Source organism: Fonsecaea monophora (genome assembly GCF_001642475.1).
Source record: "Fonsecaea monophora strain CBS 269.37 chromosome Unknown Scaff113, whole genome shotgun sequence".
NCBI classification, from domain to species: domain Eukaryota; kingdom Fungi; phylum Ascomycota; class Eurotiomycetes; order Chaetothyriales; family Herpotrichiellaceae; genus Fonsecaea; species Fonsecaea monophora.
The window spans coordinates 48,906-68,371 of record NW_019174044.1 but is presented as its reverse complement, the minus strand read 5'-3'; the positions used below and the strand labels follow the sequence as shown (position 1 = coordinate 68,371).

General features: G+C 50.7%; 7 protein-coding genes across 7 annotated transcripts; 3 read left to right on the top strand and 4 right to left on the bottom strand.

The window, feature by feature from the left end:
• Positions 1-368: 368 nt before the first annotated feature.
• On the bottom strand, positions 369-2,369 carry AYO21_10219 (hypothetical protein; the record flags this gene model as incomplete). Its single annotated transcript, XM_022660141.1, has 7 exons — positions 369-610; positions 754-972; positions 1,045-1,384; positions 1,462-1,655; positions 1,705-1,800; positions 1,908-2,169; positions 2,220-2,369. The coding sequence occupies 7 exons, from the start codon at positions 2,367-2,369 to the stop codon at positions 369-371; spliced, it is 1,503 nt and encodes a 500-aa protein (XP_022507564.1).
• A 1,518-nt stretch (positions 2,370-3,887) lies between these two features.
• AYO21_10218 (hypothetical protein) lies at positions 3,888-6,508 on the top strand (the record flags this gene model as incomplete). The annotated part of the gene is made up of 5 exons (XM_022660140.1): positions 3,888-4,358; positions 4,428-5,297; positions 5,353-5,379; positions 5,435-5,503; positions 5,549-6,508. The coding sequence occupies 5 exons, from the start codon at positions 3,888-3,890 to the stop codon at positions 6,506-6,508; spliced, it is 2,397 nt and encodes a 798-aa protein (XP_022507563.1).
• Positions 6,509-6,917: 409 nt separating this feature from the next.
• Positions 6,918-9,469, bottom strand: AYO21_10217 (hypothetical protein; the record flags this gene model as incomplete). The annotated part of the gene is made up of 4 exons (XM_022660139.1): positions 6,918-6,943; positions 7,018-8,914; positions 9,028-9,338; positions 9,394-9,469. 4 exons carry the CDS (start codon positions 9,467-9,469, stop codon positions 6,918-6,920), a joined length of 2,310 nt encoding a protein of 769 aa, XP_022507562.1.
• A 788-nt stretch (positions 9,470-10,257) lies between these two features.
• On the bottom strand, positions 10,258-11,282 carry AYO21_10216 (hypothetical protein; the record flags this gene model as incomplete). Its single annotated transcript, XM_022660138.1, has 5 exons — positions 10,258-10,443; positions 10,491-10,544; positions 10,595-11,038; positions 11,090-11,226; positions 11,276-11,282. The coding sequence occupies 5 exons, from the start codon at positions 11,280-11,282 to the stop codon at positions 10,258-10,260; spliced, it is 828 nt and encodes a 275-aa protein (XP_022507561.1).
• A 528-nt stretch (positions 11,283-11,810) lies between these two features.
• On the top strand, positions 11,811-14,215 carry AYO21_10215 (eukaryotic translation initiation factor 3 subunit B; the record flags this gene model as incomplete). Its single annotated transcript, XM_022660137.1, has 4 exons — positions 11,811-11,933; positions 11,982-12,127; positions 12,177-13,722; positions 13,796-14,215. 4 exons carry the CDS (start codon positions 11,811-11,813, stop codon positions 14,213-14,215), a joined length of 2,235 nt encoding a protein of 744 aa, XP_022507560.1.
• A 537-nt stretch (positions 14,216-14,752) lies between these two features.
• Positions 14,753-16,134, bottom strand: AYO21_10214 (hypothetical protein; the record flags this gene model as incomplete). Its single annotated transcript, XM_022660136.1, has 2 exons — positions 14,753-15,997; positions 16,048-16,134. The coding sequence occupies 2 exons, from the start codon at positions 16,132-16,134 to the stop codon at positions 14,753-14,755; spliced, it is 1,332 nt and encodes a 443-aa protein (XP_022507559.1).
• Positions 16,135-17,277: 1,143 nt separating this feature from the next.
• On the top strand, positions 17,278-18,820 carry AYO21_10213 (hypothetical protein; the record flags this gene model as incomplete). Its single annotated transcript, XM_022660135.1, has 2 exons — positions 17,278-17,418; positions 17,471-18,820. The coding sequence occupies 2 exons, from the start codon at positions 17,278-17,280 to the stop codon at positions 18,818-18,820; spliced, it is 1,491 nt and encodes a 496-aa protein (XP_022507558.1).
• Between the last annotated feature and the right edge of the window lie 646 nt (positions 18,821-19,466).

The following is a 19,466-nucleotide window of genomic DNA, read 5'->3' as shown; positions in this document are numbered from 1 at the left end:
ACATCCCGTTCCACCGCCAATAGAGCCGTTCCGCCGGGCGCAATGTGAGAGAACTAAAAACCGGGTTCGGAGCACGGAAATGCTATTCTTAACTACATGCTGGAGATTGCTGGTACTCGCTTTGTGGTTGCTTGTCATGGCAATACCTGCCCTGGCACAGTTTGTTCCGTTTACCCTCCTGGAGCAGAATCCGAATCGCACTCGGATGGTCCTCTGGCTAGTATCCTTCGATCCAAATCTTTGCTTGCGACAAATGGTGTACTGGTGTCCCTCCTGCTCACACGACACTCGAAGTTGCCCTCTTCTTGCTACCCCCCAAAGTTCTCATCAAAACCCCACTGTTATCTCCACCGGCTCCGTCTGTGCTTTTAAAGAGTGTAGATGAAATCTGGCCTCAGGTCCCCTAACTTATCAATCTCCTCCTCGTTCTTGCCCTGTATCCACACATCTCTTTCGCCCGCCCTGCGCTTGGCATTCTCTCTTCTCAATAGGATATGCTGAAGGATGCTGCCGCCTAGAAGAAAGAGAGCTTCGTAGACGAGAACCACGGCGTGGCCTGGCTTGAATCGCGGCTTGTCTTCTGCACGGTAGACGTTGCTAGACATGATTCCTATCCAACGTTGTCAGAATTTGTACCTTGAAGTAACTCTCAATACTGTGGAGCAAGATAGTAACGCTCTGGGATACCTCTGTAGAGGGAGACAGAGGATCCAATGTGCAGAGGGAAATTGGCGGGGACGCCATTTCACATACCGTTCAGGTTACCCCATCCAATTACGAAACCCAAGGCAATTCCTCGTTTGTATACCCCTTCGACGTTGTTCGCCGTCCAAGTGATCGTATTCGGAATGCACGGATATATTCCCATGGCGCCCAAGAAAGTGCCCGCGTATTGAACGTGCGGTACTCCCGAGCCCAGAAGCATGGCGAAACCTACTATGCCGAACAAGGACATGACCATATTGCAGTAGCCTGATTGTAGCGTCAGCGAAAGGGCCTCTCATTGGAGAATGGACACAGGCAGTAGGAAAAAAGGAGACAAACCTCTCTTCCCGGTCCGATCCGCAACAAACCCGACAGTAATCGTAACCACCGCGGCCACAGCATAAGGTGGCACGCTAAGCAATTGCGCGTGTATACTCTTGTAACCCATTTGCTGAATAATTGTGGGCAAAAAGAGAGAAAATGCATAGAGCGCGCCGTCACAGCCCATATATATAAGGGCACCAGTCCAGGTCTTCCAGTCTTTGGTCGCGGCCCAGAAATACTGCATCCTGAATTCTTCATGCTCGGCGCTGGATTGTTTGTCAAGTTTTAGGCGCCGGATCACTCGACGCCGATCATCGTCACTGAGAAATTTGGCTTCGTCGGGGAAGTCGTGGACCTACAATGTATCAGCTGTGAGCGTCCTCCTTAGACTGACGCCATGAAACTTGCCATGAAATATGACAGTCCAGCAACGATGATCGTTGCAAGACCTTCAAGGATAAAGATCCATGCCCAGCCCGGCTTGCCTCCGACGCCATCCATCTGGACAATAGCTGCAGCTAACAAGCCGCCAAATGAACCAGCGAGGGCTGCCGCCGAGAAGAAGACGGCCGCTCGAATACCGAACTCAGAGCGCTTGTACCAACAGGATAGGTAGTAATTGACGCCTGTTGTGAGGTCAGAGAGAATCTTGAGCAACTCGAGCATTTGGTTTACCAGGGAAAAGGCCAGCTTCAGTTAAACCGAGGAACCATCGCGCTGCCATGAGACCGGAAAAGTTGTGAACGAGACCCATTGTGGTCATACAGATACCTGGAGATTGAGAATTTTGATCAGTAGGGCTCAGATTGGGACGGAACCCCGAAAGACAACGGAGACAATGGAGACAATGAATCTTTGCCTATATCCAACCTACTTACCCCATAGAATCATGATCGTAGGGAGGAAAATAGAGGGCCGGAATCGTTTCAACAAAATCTGTGTCAGAGGCTCGAACAGCGAATACGAGATGAAGAAGATGGTCAAGGTATCATTGTATTCGTTGTTGGTCAGGTCCAAGTCTTCTTGAAGCCCGTCGATCTTGGCGTTTCCAATATTGGTTCGATCCAAGAAGGAAATCAGGTAGAGTAAGCAAAGCCATGGGATTAGCTGGATGTCGAGTTTCCAGAGCAGTTTGCGGTCCTGTAGACTATCAGTTCATCTGTCAGTCGGCAAGATCATGTATTGCATACAATACGCTTTCGCTCTTCTTCACTCAGACCTTCATCTGGATCTGGCACGGCGATGACATCAACGGGAACACCGCTTTCGACATGTTTCTCATTCTCTGAAGGAGAACGAGCATCGTCGGAATCGGAGACCTTGGGATCGGTTTTTTCCATGGTCGTGAGCTGCAAACAGATACTTGGTGTGGAGAAAGACGACGGGAACAGATACACGGTATATATAGACGATTTTGTCCAAAATAATAAAGGAAAGGGACGGACGGGTCGCACAGACTGTACCAAAGGATATTTTTAATCTGGAGCAACGGAGGGCGACCGCTTACCGATGGACAACCCGCAGGGGGCGGTCCGGGGTAGATATCCTGGTTCAGAAAGAGGAGAGATGCAATCATCATGATGTCCTAGTTCCGTGATTGACGGCTGGGAGCAGTTGACTCGTGGAGGAAAAGAACGTGGTTGATGGATATGCGTTGATCGTGGTGTGGATCCCCGACCAAATGTGAACCAGCCATTGACGTCGATCGTAGGATAAACAGCATCAGAGTCATTCTAAGCTTCCCGCGCCCAAGACGCGCTAGAAGATACTGAATCAAGCACTCACTGGCTTCTAAGCTTTAGAAGCTCCCCGCGACTGGTGGATGTTGTCAGCCAAGGCAAGGCGGGAGTCCAACGGTCATTCGCCGGGTGGACGATGTGGGCTTGTCAGCACCCTCGATGTTGCCACACTCATTGCAGGGCAACAAGGCCGCTGCGACTCTGATGCTTGTAACCTCTCGCTCCGCTTAACCATTCAGGCGGAAGATGGACAGTTGTGGAACAGATGATTCGCTCGAGGGGGTGATCTCATGTGCTTCAGCGACTTTCGGTTGAACGGGAGGGTGGCCCAGTGTCACGTCGCCTGATCTTCTCATGCAAGTCTTGTGAAACCATCGGCATTTGTGGACACGGGCAACCGGTGTTCTTTACCGCAAGTTCCAGAACATATGAGCATCGGCCTCTGGAGAAGAATCCCGATCTTATTTGCACCACCATCTCTTGTCTTATTGACACTGTCACCCCGGCTCATGAGCTGCTAAAGTCATGAGCTGCTTGGTTGGTCTCTCGGGTATGAGGTTCCCTTTAGCTTTGGTTTCGCAGACGAGGGAGCTTCCGGTGCAGGCGATAGTTCGATGGGTTCAATCTACGAGGACATTGATATTTCCCTGCCAGATTCGCTGTGAGCAGCAAATGCGGCGCCGGGCCCAATAAACTTGTAAATGCTGGGAAGCAATAGGTTCGGTGATGTTCTGAAGCCTCATGCCCCATGGCTCCAACCGAGGGGCATGGCGAAATTTGACGAAATTTGACGAAACGTGGCTTTGGGAAAGGAGATGATGCCAGAGGGGTTTTCGATGCAAGGAGATCACTCAAACTATCCTCGATGGGCGGGAGGAGGTACTGGTAAGTGAAGACTTCTTGTTAACAAGACTTTTTTTTTTTGCGGTGCAATAATGAAGCTGTGCGGACAAGGCTGCTCTTTCCGCTGTTCGCTCAACATTTCTCGAACCTTGCCGTTTGGTGCTCAGCACCTGCTCTCCCAGATGCTGGCTTCATCGGGTTGAGCATTATCCCTCGATCCTCTTCTTTTTCCTCGTCCCATGTGCTTCGTCTTCGCTTTCATAGCAGCAGCTTGCCATGGCTCTGAACAAGACAGTTGAGCGGCTTTTCAAGTATCCACCAATGGAGCGTCAAGACCTCAACCAGTCGCAGCTGGGCAGCTTCAAGTTCACTCCTGTCGATCCTGTCAGCAATATTTCGAACCTCACCCACTCGGCAAAGGTCTACCTGGAACAGCAGCTTTGCCGGAGGCTGTATCATGGTGCAGCACCTCTTACGGCAGGCTCTTCAACGGACAAACCCAATGCCTTCACTGACAAGTCACCTGGAAAGTCTGTTTCACTCCCAACATCCTCTCTGGCCGATGCAAACTTCTTTAACAAACACATCCAGCCCGACCTTGGTGACTCCCGCCTGCGACTTGGTCCTGCAGCTCTGCGTTCTGCTGTCGAGGGTGCTGCAAGCCCGACAAAGAAGCTCTCCGTTATTCAGTTACAGCAGGAACCCGGTGCAACCGTGAGGCGACACCAACAAAATAACACCTTGAACGTAAGTGTGCATTCAGAGTTGCATTCAGTACCTGGCTGTCTTTGTCTTAGTTTTGCTGATTGTGTGCAGTTCTCAGAAGTGCTGTCATCCCAGGGTCCAAATCCAGTGATGGATCCGACATCCACCACATTCACAGCAGCAGGGGTGTTCGCCAGCCAGAACCCATCCGACTCAACTTCTTTCAGTCAAACGTTATTTGTGGCCCTCACAAATGAGCAGCAAGCTCACAATGTGACCAAAGCGGCTTTGGTCGAACAGATTAAGCAGCGCGTTGAGGTGGAAGATGAGCTCGAGAAAAGCAGACGACAGATTGCGAGCATGACAACCACGATCAACACCCTAGGAGCCATAATCAAATACAACGCAAGTAAGGGTCGTGGAGATACTACCAAGGAACGGCAAAAGACCGAGCCATCGGAGGAGGACGAGGAGGTAGCTTTAAGGGAGTTTTACCGTGAATATCAGAAGGTCAAAGACGCCGCCAAGGGTCGACATGGGCGTAAAGAAATGGAACAACATGCAGGAGAAGAACGTTCCGGAAATTGTTTGTCAGCCAAGGAGAACGCTGTTGATGTGACGGTCCCTCCGTCTGGCGATGTCGTTGATGATGCACAGCTCTACAATCTGGACCTGCTAAAAAAGCCAACTTTTGACGACTCTGCCGATTCTATTTTACGGCGCACTCTTCGCAAGCACTTCTCGATCGAGGACAACGGAGAAGACGGCAATCCCCCAGCGACTCCTGCCAGACGTCGTCCTGGTATCGCCAAGCTCATCGATATCTCCCCAGAGTCAGTCGGAGAAGTCATGGAGAAGGAAGAAGTTGAAGCGAAGCGCAACATGCAGGCATCAAAGAAGGAAACCACCGTTAACGCTTCAGATGATATTCAACGACGACTGGAAGCTACAACGGTCAGCCTAAATCAAGTTCGCCTTCTGGTAAGTGAGATGTAGGATGCAAGCGTCCTCGATGAGTGTCAACTGATAATGGCAGACTGCGCAAAACCCCGTCCTTGAGCTGGTGAGTCTCGTGTCGCTGATCTTGAGTAGGAAGCTTACACTAACTCACGACTCAGCCTGCAGCATTCATTGCAAAGTACGGGCAAAAACCTACTGATCCAAAGGCGCAGGCCCTGGAGGAAAAGGTCTGTTCAATATTACTACCGTCAAGAGTTACTAACCGTCCATAGTCAAACGGTGTAGGCCTAACAAAAGGTGAGGCGTTCCTGCTTCAGGACTCACCAAGTAAGCCCTCGAACAATGAGTCCTATGGCAAGCTTCGCCCATCGTCGTCTCTCACTGGTGATCACGATGATCAGCTAGCCAACAACGTGGTTTCTCCTGCCGCAGCTCAGTCACAATGTCGCATCACGGTACAGGTCGGTGACAACCTTCGCGGGGAGCCGAAATGGTTGATCAACAGAGACAATCCTGTCTTTGAAAGTGAGCAAGAAAAGCGGCAAGCCCTCGGGGAATGTGGGATTTCCTGGCGCCAAAACAGCCCGTTCATGGACCATCCAGTGCGTTACCTTCCCGAGGACGCAGCTGGGACCTCAGACGCTTATCGCACTGTAATGATCGACGAGATTCCAGTCGGGAGTACCTTGCCGGAGGTGCTGAGCATTGTCAAGGGTGGTTCCCTGGAGTCCATCCAACTATTTCCACGTATCGGTAAAGTCACAACCTTCATGACTGCTCGAGTCGTCTTCAATTATGAGGAATCTGCACACAACATGATCAAACATCAAGAAGCTGTACCAGGCGAAGCCACTGACTCGAAGTGGTTTAAGATAAAGGGAGTTGCTGTTCGCTGCTGGATGCCAACAGATCCAACCTATCCCCGAAACGATGAGCTTGAACGAAACATTTTTGGCAAGGCTGCTGCATCCCGAATCATCCTCATCAGCAACATAGACGAATACACCTACAACATGATTCCATACAAGATCAAGCCACCTTATGCTCAACACGTCGTCGAGTACAGCTACACACCAGATGGCTGTGTATCGATCGAATTCACCGATGTCAAGAGTGCCATCAGAATAATGGATCAGTTGGAGAGAGACGGAGAGTTCTGGAATGGCAACCTTCAGTACGATGTTGATTATACGTGCGCCCCGTACGTCAAGGGCGAGGCAATGGGTCATTGAAAGGCCGCTGACTGGGCGAAGAACCAAGGGACTGACACAGAAACATGCAATCAACTATCCACTTGTGCCAGAGCTACAGACTGAACATGCAGGTAGCCAAGGGCCAGCTGAGACAACAAAGAACACAGGATTGGGGTGAGAGCTGGATTTCAACCTTGAATCTCGTTCCTGCAATATGACGCTCGTGCTTGTACTGCCTTGAGATGGAACATACATTCTCATTTGTTCATATTGTCGCCACGATTTTCCCTTGGTGACTTGACAATCGTCCAGTGTGTTCCACTACTCCGCCTGGGCGATCACGAAAACCAGTGAGCAAAGTGCCTCGTGTTCTGTCTCACTTTCCCCTGATGCGGAAAGGTGGTCCACAACTCGTGCCGTGCCAGCGACGTTTTGCTTCATCAATATGTTACCTCGGGCTTTCTTTGACGATTTCTATCCAAAATGAAATAACGTCTCTCCCTTTTTTCCCTTTTTTCCTTTTCTTCTCCCCGATGAAGCCCCTTCACCATCGTCGATGTTGTCGCCGATTCCTTCCGGGCGACCTGCACTGGCAGCTCCAGATGCCTGTGCTTGTGCTGGTGTGGGCGCGAGCCCTCCGTTTCCCCACGGATTCACCGGTGTAGTGGTGCCTGATCCGGGAGCTGACCCGAACCATCTCACTGAACCCCGCGTGTTGAAGCCGGCCATCATAGTGTTTGGTTTCGGTGCAGCAGGCAACGAGGGGAAGGCGTCCTCTGTGGGTCGGGGAGGAGCGAGGTTACGTGTGTTTGTGTTCTGACGGAGCGTGGACGCTGTCGTTGGTACTCCCGAGCGTATGATGCTTGGAGTAGTGGTGGTAGCTGTGGACGCGCGGGTAGTGGTCCACGAGGGAGGAATTGCTCGAGATGTACCAGCACGCGAAGCGCTCTTCTCTGCTGCCCGTGATAAGGCAGGAAATGGTTCTTGACTTATTCCCGGAGCTATGGCATTGCCCCAAGAACCTTGTCTTGACACCGCTGAGCGGGAGGACTGGGCCGTGCTTTTCTTTAATGTTAACACCCTTCGGCCAGAAGTTACGGGCCCGGTCGAGACGCCTGGGAGAGTGCCACTTGGGCCGGGGAGGCTGGGGTAATCTTCATTGATACTGCGCCAGTTATTCCACGCCTGCAGTAGATCCTGGCGCCTTGTTTCATCTTCATACAGATCTGCTAGCTCGCGGACGAGCTTGCCCAGTTCTGAACTTGGACAGTCGAACAGAGAGAAGAATGAATCAATGAGGTTGTTCGCAGAGCTAGTGCCGCTGCGGTAGGCCGAGACATGGGTCCGAAACTGGGACAGCTTCGTCTTATCGTTCTTAAGAAGCGAAGTGGCGCGGTCAGTTACTGCTTGGTGTCGTAAAGCTCGTGCTTGTTCTTGAGGAGTAAGGGCTGGAGCTGGTGTGGACCTATCTTCAACGCTGAGATTCTCGACAGTGGGTAATGATGAAGGCGGTTGTGGAGACGCTGGCGGACGGCGAGTGACGGGAGTGGTCTGTGTTAATTGGCCGCCAAAATTCCTACTCGAGACAGATTGAGAGCTTTGAATCGCCAGTTGACGTTGATACGCCAGCTCTGCACGACCAAGTGGCTGAGCGCTTGATATTGGTAGTGGTTCAGCATTTGGATCTCGACCCCTTCCAGTGCCGCGATTCGCTCGATCTCCTCTTCGAGCTGGTTGGTAGGGCTCTCGAAGAGCAAAACCGGACAGATCGACAAGACGAGCATCCCTACGAGCATCCTTAGAAAGTCCATTTGGGTGTTCGGCGAGCTGATGCGCCTTGAGGTCCATTTCCGACTCGAAGACGTTCGTCTTGTTGGCTTGACATTCGGCATCAAGACAGACAAAATGTTCCGCCGCAAAATGTTTTTCGAGTTCTTGGTAGTTGAGGTAGTACTGCGGATTCCTCCCGCCGTTCCGTCTATCACAAATGTGACACCTCTCATGTTTCTCTCGACAGTGAGAATAAAGTTCATCATCTCCATAGAATCGTTGCTTGCAAAAACCGCATTCAGGATGTCCTTTAAAGCCAGACTGGTCGACAGCTCCCGGGTTATCGTCGCCGAACTTCTCGTGCTTGCGCAACTCGCCAAACGTGAACAAGTCGTGTTCATGGGTGAAAACTTTCTTGTTTCTCGTGCATAAATCACACATTACCTTTCCATGCTTGCTCCTGACATGACGGTGCAGATCCGGCCATCCTAGGCACGCAACATCACAATCCTTATCTGGACAGTTATATCGAAGCAACAGTATGGTGTCTTCCAGGATGATATCTTTTTCGTATTTGATTCCCAAATTGTCGTCGATCTTGGCAAATTCAGCATCCTTGAAGTCCTCGTAACGTTTCTCTGCATTGTCGGTAAAGATTACAAAAGGTGCCTCCGTCTGCACACTGGTCAGTTTGCTGCTTGATTTTCATGCCAAAGGAGGACGTACTCTGCAGTGTGCACAAGCTCGTGTCTTATAAAGTGCCCTCAGCCTCAAGGAGCAAATGTGACATGTTTGATGGTTGCACGGAGCAATAGAGACATGCTCGACAGGACTGGCGCAGATGAAGCACAACTCCCCTTCTTCTGCCGGTCCAGATTCATTTTCATTCTCTTGAGGATGAGGTTCACTTGAATCGCCTTCAACTTGTGAGGCAGCTTCGGACAGGCGAGCACCGAAGCCGCCTCCGGGCGGTCTCCCAGAGGTCGTGTCTGCTGCAGATCTTGGAGATAGTGGTGTTGAAGATGTGGCGTCTCTTCCCCGTCCCCTAGCCCTTCCTCTGCCTCCTCTTGAACCTCTAGAACCTCGATTTCCAGCCCCTCTACCTCGGTTATCAAATGAGTCTCGATCGTAGGATCCAGCACGATTGTGCTGACTGGGGCGATTGGCCCCGTCTCTGCGGGCTCCTCGTGGGGAGGGGGTTGCTTCGGTGGCGGTCGCGGAGTTCGACATGTTAACGTGCGTGGGTTTCAAGGGTGCTATGAGGCGTCGCAGAACGGAGTCCCTGTAAGGATCGGTGGATTGCGTTGCGTGGAATAATATCTTCGGCGACCAACATCAAGCTATTTGGCCTCCAAAATAATTCGAGAGAACAATAGTGGGGTAGTGATAGTTGGCTGTTATGTCATGACCAGAGGGAGTCAAACATTCAGGAACCGACCAATCAAGCCACATTCTTTGGCCGTTTTACTTGTATGGTAATAAATCCTTTGGAGGCACCGCTCAAAACGGGTTAGACTAAGGGTTGGCCACAGAGAACCACCTGGAAATCACGAGCTGGTCTCCCTCATTCTGTATAGCTCAGTTCGTTGTCGAGTCACACTGAGTCATTCGCTTTGCATGTCTCTCGAAATTGCGGGAAAGCAGCGAGAGGCTTGTGGAGTGCTTTAGTCAGCGAGGCTGGGCCCTCCTGACTGCCAGTTCTAAAATGCGGAGTTACGAGCTAGAATGCCGTCAATTCTCAGCTCAATCGTTCTATCTGATATTCCCATATCGGCTTTCATCAGTCGGCCACCGTGGCCTAGGTTCATAACTGAAAATGCAAGTAAATGCGACCTCTTCTGGAGATTTTGACCCGTCCTAACCCCAATCGTCCCTTCACGGACCAGAACGCCCAATGTCACTCCAAATCCTGTGTGCCGCTCAAATTGGCTCATAAATTCCAGAGGAACAACGCAATTTTGGAGTCTCGATGTCCTCAGCCTTGCCCAAATGATGTTTCCAAAAGTGCCATCAAGTCTTCATTCATCAGGGTTGTACATTTGCTGCGAGATCAACTTGGTCATGGTGAACATGTGGACCTTGTCTTGCTTGAAAACGTCTCGCATCCTCGCATCGCAAATGATGTAGCGCTTGTCGCTGGGATCTTGAAGTTCGTTCGCTTTGATGTACGCCCATATGCGTTTGGTAGTCTCCGGCCGTGACAGCTGTTTGCGGTTAGCATTCTCATAGCGTACGGCAACCAGATGCTCACCTGCGTTGCTCCGTCGAATAGATTCGACAGTGCTTGTGAAAGGTTGAGTGGTTTCTGCGTCTGCTTAGTGTTTGTACAACCCCTATTATATCTCCATAACGTACGTGGAAACCAGTGTCTCGTTTGGGTTTCTGTTTGCGCTCCTCTCCATCGATGTCTGAGTCATCCGATCCAGTCACTCGGTCCTTCTTCGACCTTTTCTTCTTCTTGACAGGAGCTGTCTTTCGGCTCCCTCCACCACGAGTGGGCCGCGCCAGTTTGTCTTCTTCAGCCTGTAGACGAGCAGCGTATGCGGCATCTGCGTCGATGACAGATTTCTGCTTTTTCTTCGGAGGTTGTGCATCTATAACATCCGAAACATCTTCGCTCTCTGCCTCTCTTTTGGTAGGCGAGCTCGAGGATTGTGCGGAAGAATGGTGGACACCATTAGTCTGAGCGAAAGGTTCGACTACTTCGGCTGTCTCGACAGATGGGATCACCGTGGTCTCGCCATTTCTCTTTTCATTGATGAGATCGAATCTCTCGCCGATCAAGTCCCTGATCGCATTCTACATACTGTCAGTTTATGGATGTTGCCCGCGTGCTGCACCTGCACCCACCTTCTGCGGTGTTATGTCGTATTCGACTTGATCCTGTATCCCCTGCCGGATTTTCTTGGTTGTGATGGTCGTGAGATCCGCACTTTCGAGGATCGAATCAATGATGGTGGTATACCGCGCGCGGACCTCTGGCGGCACTGATTATGATTAGTGAGATCGAATCTGTGTGATTCTAGACCAACTCACACGACATGACGACTCAATAAGGAAGAGATGAGGCCGATATTAGATCAAGCGGACAGAAAAACAAGGTAGCGAATGTAGAGGATGGATATGGTCAGGCCACGATCAGAGTCAAGTCATGCGCCATCCGCTCCCTCCACCCCGACCAAGGTGCATCAATACCCCAGAGTTGCGCTCAGCCACCGCTAACTAAACCAAAGTGCAAGAGACAGCACAATAAATAGAAGTTTAGAGGATGCGCATCAGTGAGCAACGGGCAGAAAGATTAATCACAGTGATGCCCCCAGTATAAACATAGACAAGGTGTACTCGGTAGTGTTAGTGGCTTGTGAAGTTGAAGAGGTGAAGATGCGGGATTGCCTGCGCGAGGGCACATGACTAAAGCGCTGCACGTGACAACGAAATCTTGGCGATATCCACAATTCGAGATCTCCCACTTCAAGTTTCGTGCCAGTTGTTGCGCCTTGTGGAATTGTTGCTGTGCGTCGACGACATCCATCTTCAGTTCGCCCGCCCGCGAAAAGGTGATACAACAATCATGGCTCCAGGATTCGACCAGCTCTCTGACCACGACTTCGAAGATGAAGTAGACAATATCGACTTCAGTGACCTGAAAGAACGATATGATGTGCGCATGGAAGAAGGCCTCGATACTTTTGTCGTATGTGCCCTTACAACAAAAATTCGCAAAATCAGACTGACAAGATAGGTCATCGATGGCCTTCCGATCGTGAATCAAGAGCAAAGATCCAAACTCATCAAGTTCTTGCTCAAGAGGCTCAACTCCGTTGGACGCATAAAAGATGGCGAGGAGTCGGTATTCATGCCCATGAATGACCAGGGAATGTCCGAAGGGTGCGCCTCCTATCTCTGAATTGTGTATAGCCCGCTGATGATCTCACAGCTTTGCCTTTGTCGAGTATCAAACACCTGAACAAGCCATCGCAGCCACCAAACAACTCCACGGAACAGCCCTGGACAAAAGACACACTCTAGCAGTTAACAAGCTCACAGACATTGAAAAATACGGCAGAGAAGGACGGATAGATGAAGAATATGTCCCACCGGAGATCGAACCGTTTGCAGATCGTGAACATCTCAGGTCATGGCTCTTTGATCCCCAAGCTCGAGACCAATTCGTCATGTTCCGCGGTGATAATGTGGGGGTTTTCTGGAACAATAAGAAGGAACCTCCTGAGCCCATCGTCGACCGCAAACACTGGACACAACTTTTCGTTTCTTGGTCACCCCACGGGACGTATCTTGCTTCTATCCATCAGCAAGGTGTTCAATTATGGGGTGGTCCATCTTTCAAGAGAATCAGACAATTCCCGCATCCTTTTGTCAGCTTGATCGAGTTCTCGCCTGGAGAATCATACTTGACAACATGGTCCAATCAGCCCATCACCGTCGAAGAGGGCAAAGGGCCTCTTTCCATTGACGAAGAAGGCAAGCACATCGTCATCTGGGACATCACGACGGGTAAACCACTTCGATCCTTTGTCGCGCACGATCTTACGCCTCCCCCAGGCGCGGATGCGGCAGCAATCCCGCCAAAAGCAAAAGTTCAGTGGCCAGCATTTAAATGGTCTGCCGATGAAAAGTACGTCGCGAGGATGAAGCCTCATGAGAGTATCTCCATCTACGAACTTCCCAGAATGAATCTCTTGGATAAGACATCCGTCAAGGCCGAAGGAATCATGGATTTTGAATGGGCTCCCTCCACAACCCAACGGGAGGGTATCAAGACATATGAATCACTCCTCTGCTTTTGGACCCCGGAGATAGGATCCAACCCGGCGAAGGTTGCGTTGATGTCCGTTCCTTCGAAGGAAATTGTGAGAACCCGGAACCTCTTCAATGTCACCGATGCAAAACTTCACTGGCAGTCGGAAGGAAAGTTCATTTGTGTCAAAGTGGATCGCCACTCAAAGTCCAAGAAATCCAATGCGACGAATCTTGAAATATTCCGAATCCGAGAAAAGGGTGTTCCGGTCGAAGTGGTCGACTCTCTCAAGGATACTGTCATCAATTTCGCATGGGAACCTAAGGGCGATAGGTTCGTGTTGATTACCGCAGGCGAAGCAGTCGCTGGTAGCAACGTCCTTCCCAAGACATCTGTTTCGTTCTTTGCCCCGGAGAAAATAAAAGGCCCCGGGACGGGAGCGTTCAAGCTTGTACGCACGTACGATAAGAAAAACTCCAATGGAATCTACTGGTCACCAAAAGGTCGATTCGTAGTCGTTGCCACAGTCAGCGTGCAACAGCATTCCGACATCGACTTTTATGACCTGGACTACGAGGGCGAAAAGACTGAGCAGGACGTTGCGGCCAATCTAAATGCGAACCTCATGCTGATGAATAGTGAGGATCACTATGGTATGACGGATGTGGACTGGGATCCCACGGGTAGATATGTCACGACGAGTGCCAGTATGTGGACTCACCAGGTAAGAGATCCCACTCCCATCCATTGGCAAAGTACAAAAGCCGCGTTCTGAATTCTAATATGACGACGACTAGATGGAAAACGGCTGGCGTCTATGGACCTTTTACGGCGCCCCTCTCTCCGAACACCCCACGGAGAAGTTCAAGCAACTGATCTGGCGGCCTCGGCCGCCTACCCTTCTTAGCAAAGAAGAACAGCGCACGATCCGCCGCAACCTGCGCGAATACTCGAAAGAATTTGACGAGTTGGACAAGGAGATGGAAGAAGGAGCAAACCAGGCGGTCATAGACGCAAGGAGGAGGCTGTACATGGAGTGGTATAGCTGGGTGGCGAGGGAGAAGGAGTTGTTGAGGCAGGAGAGAGAAGAGCTCGGCCTAAAGGATCCCGACGAGGAGCTGGCTCTTCAAAAGACCAGGAGTCTCGAAGAAGAGGGCGAAAAGGTTGTGGAGGAAGTGGTCGAGGAGGTGATTGAGGAAACGGAGGAGGTTGTGTAGTAAAAGAGCGTCTCACGAGGCGGTTGAGATGACGGTCTTTCTTGCTACTTCAGATCGAAAGCAAGTACAAGATTACTTGTATTGGGTGGTTTTCGCATCATCGATCATGGAACCGAATAACAAAATGTGAATGATAGATTCTTATGGAGACTTGACCATTCGCGACACGTATTCCTACTACGCATTGGAAAAGAGTTTTTCAGAAGGGCTGCTCAACCACGGAAACGGAATTTCCAATTCATATCACGTCTGCAACGGAAAACAAGGCTTCGTAACCTGTCCCAGAGTCCGAAATTCGTATGCACAGTCGTTGTGTCAAGCGAATCATTAACCATCCCAACTCCATTCCCAAATGAGGACTTGCAAAGTCTTGACTTTTCCAATACCAGCAAGCAAATCCATAGAACCAAGAAGCAATTCTTTGACATATTCGCACAGCACAGTCTTGCCAAAATATTGGCTCTCTTATCATCAGGCTCTCGTGAGGTACATCCACAACTCCAATTTGCCAGCTCTGTCAATTTCTGGCAACGATGTTCATATCCCATTTTCTTGCTCCTTCATTCCCTCCTCCACGTCTCTCAGCTGATCCAAGTTGATGCGGCATTCTTCCATATTTTTGGACCAGTAGAACAAATCTTGGCTTGCAGCAGCATGCTTCTTGCTGTTCATAGGTGCCTCAATAGCATCGTACTTCTCCCATGCCTGAGCATGCTTGGCTTTTGCCTCTTCGAATTGGTCCATCAGAAGTTTCTTGACATTGGCAAGCGCATGCCATGGGTTGATCTTCGGACGTAGAGTTGGTTCCTCTAGCATTGCGTTCTTCATTAGCTGGGTAATTTGTGCCGTGAAATCAGTCTTTTCGGCAGCGGCGACAGACGTTGAACGTGTGGCGTGGGTAGCTTGTTTTGGTCTTCTTGCTATGAGTCGTTGACACACGGTACAATTACCAATATGTTCAGGGTCACCATGACGATGCAGAACGCTTTGGGCCTCTTGTGAAACTTGGACTCTTGTCGGCCTCACGGGTTGGCTCACTGTGATGTCGGGCAAGATGTATGCCGAAGTCATGTTTTCATCGAGGGATGGGCGACGGCGTCGGCGTGAGGTATTTGACGCGGCAGTGGGGTCTTCAATGACGCTGTTTTCTGTGTCATGGACAGTGGGTCGCTGATAGGAATGAGACTTGCTCTTAGCGATTCCATCTATCTTGGTTGTCGGCCGCTTTTCTGAGATTGGGGATATTGCTCGGTTGACAACAGGAGAGAGCACTCGGGCGTCATCCGAGTTAGTAGTCTTTGGCGCATCTTTAGAGTCTGCAGCAGTGTCTTTCATAGAAGTCCGGCGAACAGGAGATCTAGGTGAGGTCGACATAGATCTGCTTATATCAAACAGTTCTTCCTCGACGCGTGAGGCCGTCTTGCTCTTCTTTGCCGGCGTGTTCTGTTTTTTGGAGGCAGCTCGGAGCAATCTAAGCTCAAGGAGGGCGTCGTCACGTTCACGGGTGAGCGAGTTTATGGTTTGCATTGCTTCATTGAGATCACGTTGGAGGGTGCGCAAAGAGGCCACAATCTGTTTCTCATCGGCCGGAATGGTGTAGTTGATCTGGACATTAGGCAGAGAACCGTGGTCCGGCATAATCTGAGAGGTGTTGGGTATGTTGGCAGGCAGCATGAAGGACTGGCTGGGGTTCTGGGATTTGGACGAAGCGGCCCGACTGAAGCGAGTAGACTTCTTGACACGATCGAACTGTGGAGAAGTTGAACCAGGAGTGTACATGACCTGAAGAATGATTAGGACGTTCTAACCAAATATACATGCAGGTCGCCTACCTGGTAGTCCCCAATGAAAGCCTCGTGAGAATGAATGCTGCTATAGTTTGTATTCATTGTGCCGTGATCAAACCTCGAAGGGGCCATTGCTAATTGTGTGGAATGTCGGGATTAAGATACTGGATCAATCGAGGATAGATTTGGAGAGTCGAGCCTTTGAGAGCGGAAAGCCATGTGCGTCGAGATTTGTGTTTGTTGTGGCAGTTCTGGAAAGGGAAAGGGCGGAGCATCTAAAACAGGCAACATAACCGACGCCCGTTATGCTGTTTATCGTAGTTTCAGCCTCGTCGCTACGATTCAGCGTCGATTGACAGCCTTGCTATTTCCATACGTTTGGCGGCGAGCAGTAAACATGGTCCAACGCTGTAGATTATAATTTGCCCCTGATAAAACAATTTGCTCAAGGTTCTGTATAGGGAGATATGCAATAGGTACATCGTTGCGGGGAAAGATGACCTCGAGTGAGATGGTCCACTGGAGCCGACTCGTCACTAAGCGGAGCTCCATGCGACAAATTCCCCATGACCTTCAGATTTTTGACAAAAATCCCAGTGTTGTTATACCTACAGGTATAGTATTTGAGGTTTGATTCTGCGAGGCTTCTCGCATGGACAGTTTACTTGTACTCGGTACAACCCCGTAGAACGGAAGCGTCTTTGGCTGGACGGGGGATTACGCGAACACTGCCAGTGCTGGTGGGCGGAGCCTGGCTGTGTGTCTCAGCATCTCTTAGCCTTCACAGGCCCCGACGAGCCACAACCTACCGCCTATCCAAGCTACTGTGACCCACTGCTGGCCCTGGGGTGAAGCCGGACCAATCCGCCCTTGCCAGGCCCTGGGTGAAGATGGATAAACCTGCTACTAAGCTCCGCCGCTGGAGGCTGACGGCATGCGCTACTTTTCTACACCTGATTCTGCCAACTGCAAAGGTTCCTCGAGGCCGCCCACTGCCACTGCTAAGAAACTTCAGCAAGTCTTACCGCAAACTTCGTGTACTTGTAGGCATACCTATGCCTGAATCAATTGTCTCTGGATCTGAGTCTCTGCAGTCATTGTTGTACTAACAGTCACAAATCTCTCTACGAGAAAAATCTCCGCTTGACAGCTTGTACGAATCTGCCATATTACGAATCCTGTATCCATCTTTACCACCTTGATCAGATGTCACGATAACGAAGCTTCCACGACAACATCCACAAACTCCGATTTTGCCTGCCACTAGTCGCTGCTATGGCGGTCACAATACCTATACAAGCGCTGGACAAACGCAATATGCATTCGAATCGATTATACTCGAGACAGGGACCACCGAACGATGGCGGAGGTGGGGGCGGAGGCGGAGGGATGGGTGGGAATGCTGTTATAGTAGGCGTAAGTATTCATTCTAAACCTTTCACTGCAGAACAAATTCTGATGGCTTCAGATCGTTGCTGGTGTCGTTCTCTTCCTCATTGCATGTGTGATCTTTTACACAATGCTGCGGAGGTGGAGAGTACAAGGCAAGAGGCCCAAATACATTCCCACGAAATTTTTGAAGAGCAAATGGCAGAGCTGGCAACCCGGCGGAAAATACAAGGCCGTCCGGAACCGAGATCTTTCATCCACGAACACGGCTTACAATGGCAATGAGATCGGTGACGGGGCAGGAGCTGGGGCAGGAGTCGATCGCAACACCAGTGTGCGCAGCGTCATAACACTCCCGGCTTATTCAAGAACGCCAAAAGACAGTGAACAAGTAATCGGGCGGGAAGGTGAAAGAGGTGGTATGGACACAGTGGTTGAATTCCCGGAGACGGCGGACGAGGAAGAAACACGTCGAGAAGACCAGATGGAATCATTATACCAAATCCGAGTGGCACGCCGCCGCGAAATTGCGGAACGGGAGGAACGCAGACGGGAACGACGAGAAGCTCGCGAGAGAGGAGACACAGCTCGATTAGAGCAGTTGAGGCGAGAATCTCGCCAGCGTGCGAATGAGAGTACTACCTCCGTCAATGGCGGTGTGAGTGTCTCTGCTGCCACTTTAATTGCTGAACATCAGTCTCGCGGACGGGAACGAAGGGTCTCAAGCGTCGCATATGCTTCGCTGGGAGAAGTACGCCATGACGGTACCCGGATCCGAGCAAACAGCAACGATTCTGAGCGAGGTGGGCTGTTGAGTGGAGCAGCCCCGATGGGCGAGACCGAGGGACGGCTCCGTCTCCTTTCGGATGCTACATCAATGCATAGCCGAGAGCGTTCGATCAGTGCGGTCAGTGTGTCAACAATGGGGTCTGATATGGAACCTCAGCAAACACCTGGATCGACCATTCCGGACGACAGCAATCGACGCCAAAGTGACGAGCCCCAAAGCGGCGGTACGTCCAACTCTTCACCGACCGCCAACAGATTCACGCCTGATGAAAGCACTGGATCGGACGACATTGGGGAATCACGCATTCCACTACCTTCAGACATTGGCGATGAAGGTCGGCCGCCCGACTACGAGTTTCTGGAGTGGGGTGACGCTCCTTCATACGAAGCTGCCGTCGCTCGTCGCGCAGCAAGCAATGCCAGTCGAGCTGCGGGCGTTCTGTCAAGAGGCCCTACAAATGCAAGCATTGCTCCTCGACTCCCCCAGCTCAATCTTCCTAGGATCAGTGTGTCTGGAGCCACGGAGCCTAATACACCTGTGTCGCCAGATGCCCAAGCCGCGCCTGTTCCCAATAATGGACCCACGTCGGCCTCGCACTCGCCTGAGGTAACGACAGGATCTGAGCAATCAAGGGTGTAACCCATGGGCGCTCTTCAAAATAAAGTATGCTATACATGAAAGGAGGATGGTGTGCTTTGGACATGTCCGTTAAGATTGGGCAACAAGGATCTGTCATTCAAAATATGATCATGAAATTTATGATGGGGATGTCTTACAACATGTGTTACAACGCATATAGCACGGCGCTGGGGTATCTTTCTTGACTATCTGACTCAGGAAGGGTTGAGAGCAGCAATTAACCGAGCCCTGCTCTTCGATTTGAACACTGGCTTTCTTGTAATGAAGCAATATCACACCCTTTGTGCCGATTCAGTGCTAAGTTTCCTTTCTTGCTTTTGTCCGAGTTTTGACTCGTCAGCATTACCTCTCTCTTTGCGTACGCGGCAACCGTGTGTTATTTCGGGAACATTATATCACACCAGACCGACAGGCAATGAGCTCACAGGGGGACGCGACAGGAAACATTAGTGTCATGAGAAGAGATCTCTCAAACTTGAGATGGACGCCTTCCAAGGTGATTAGATATGGTTGGAAAGCTGACAAGATGCAGGAAAGACGAGGAATGTCACGAGATATTGATGATGAATCTTTCTCATTCCAGCAATGCTATGAAGTAAGTTGAACCAAACCCCTTCGTGTAAAGCTGTTCGGGAGTTTTGTCTTT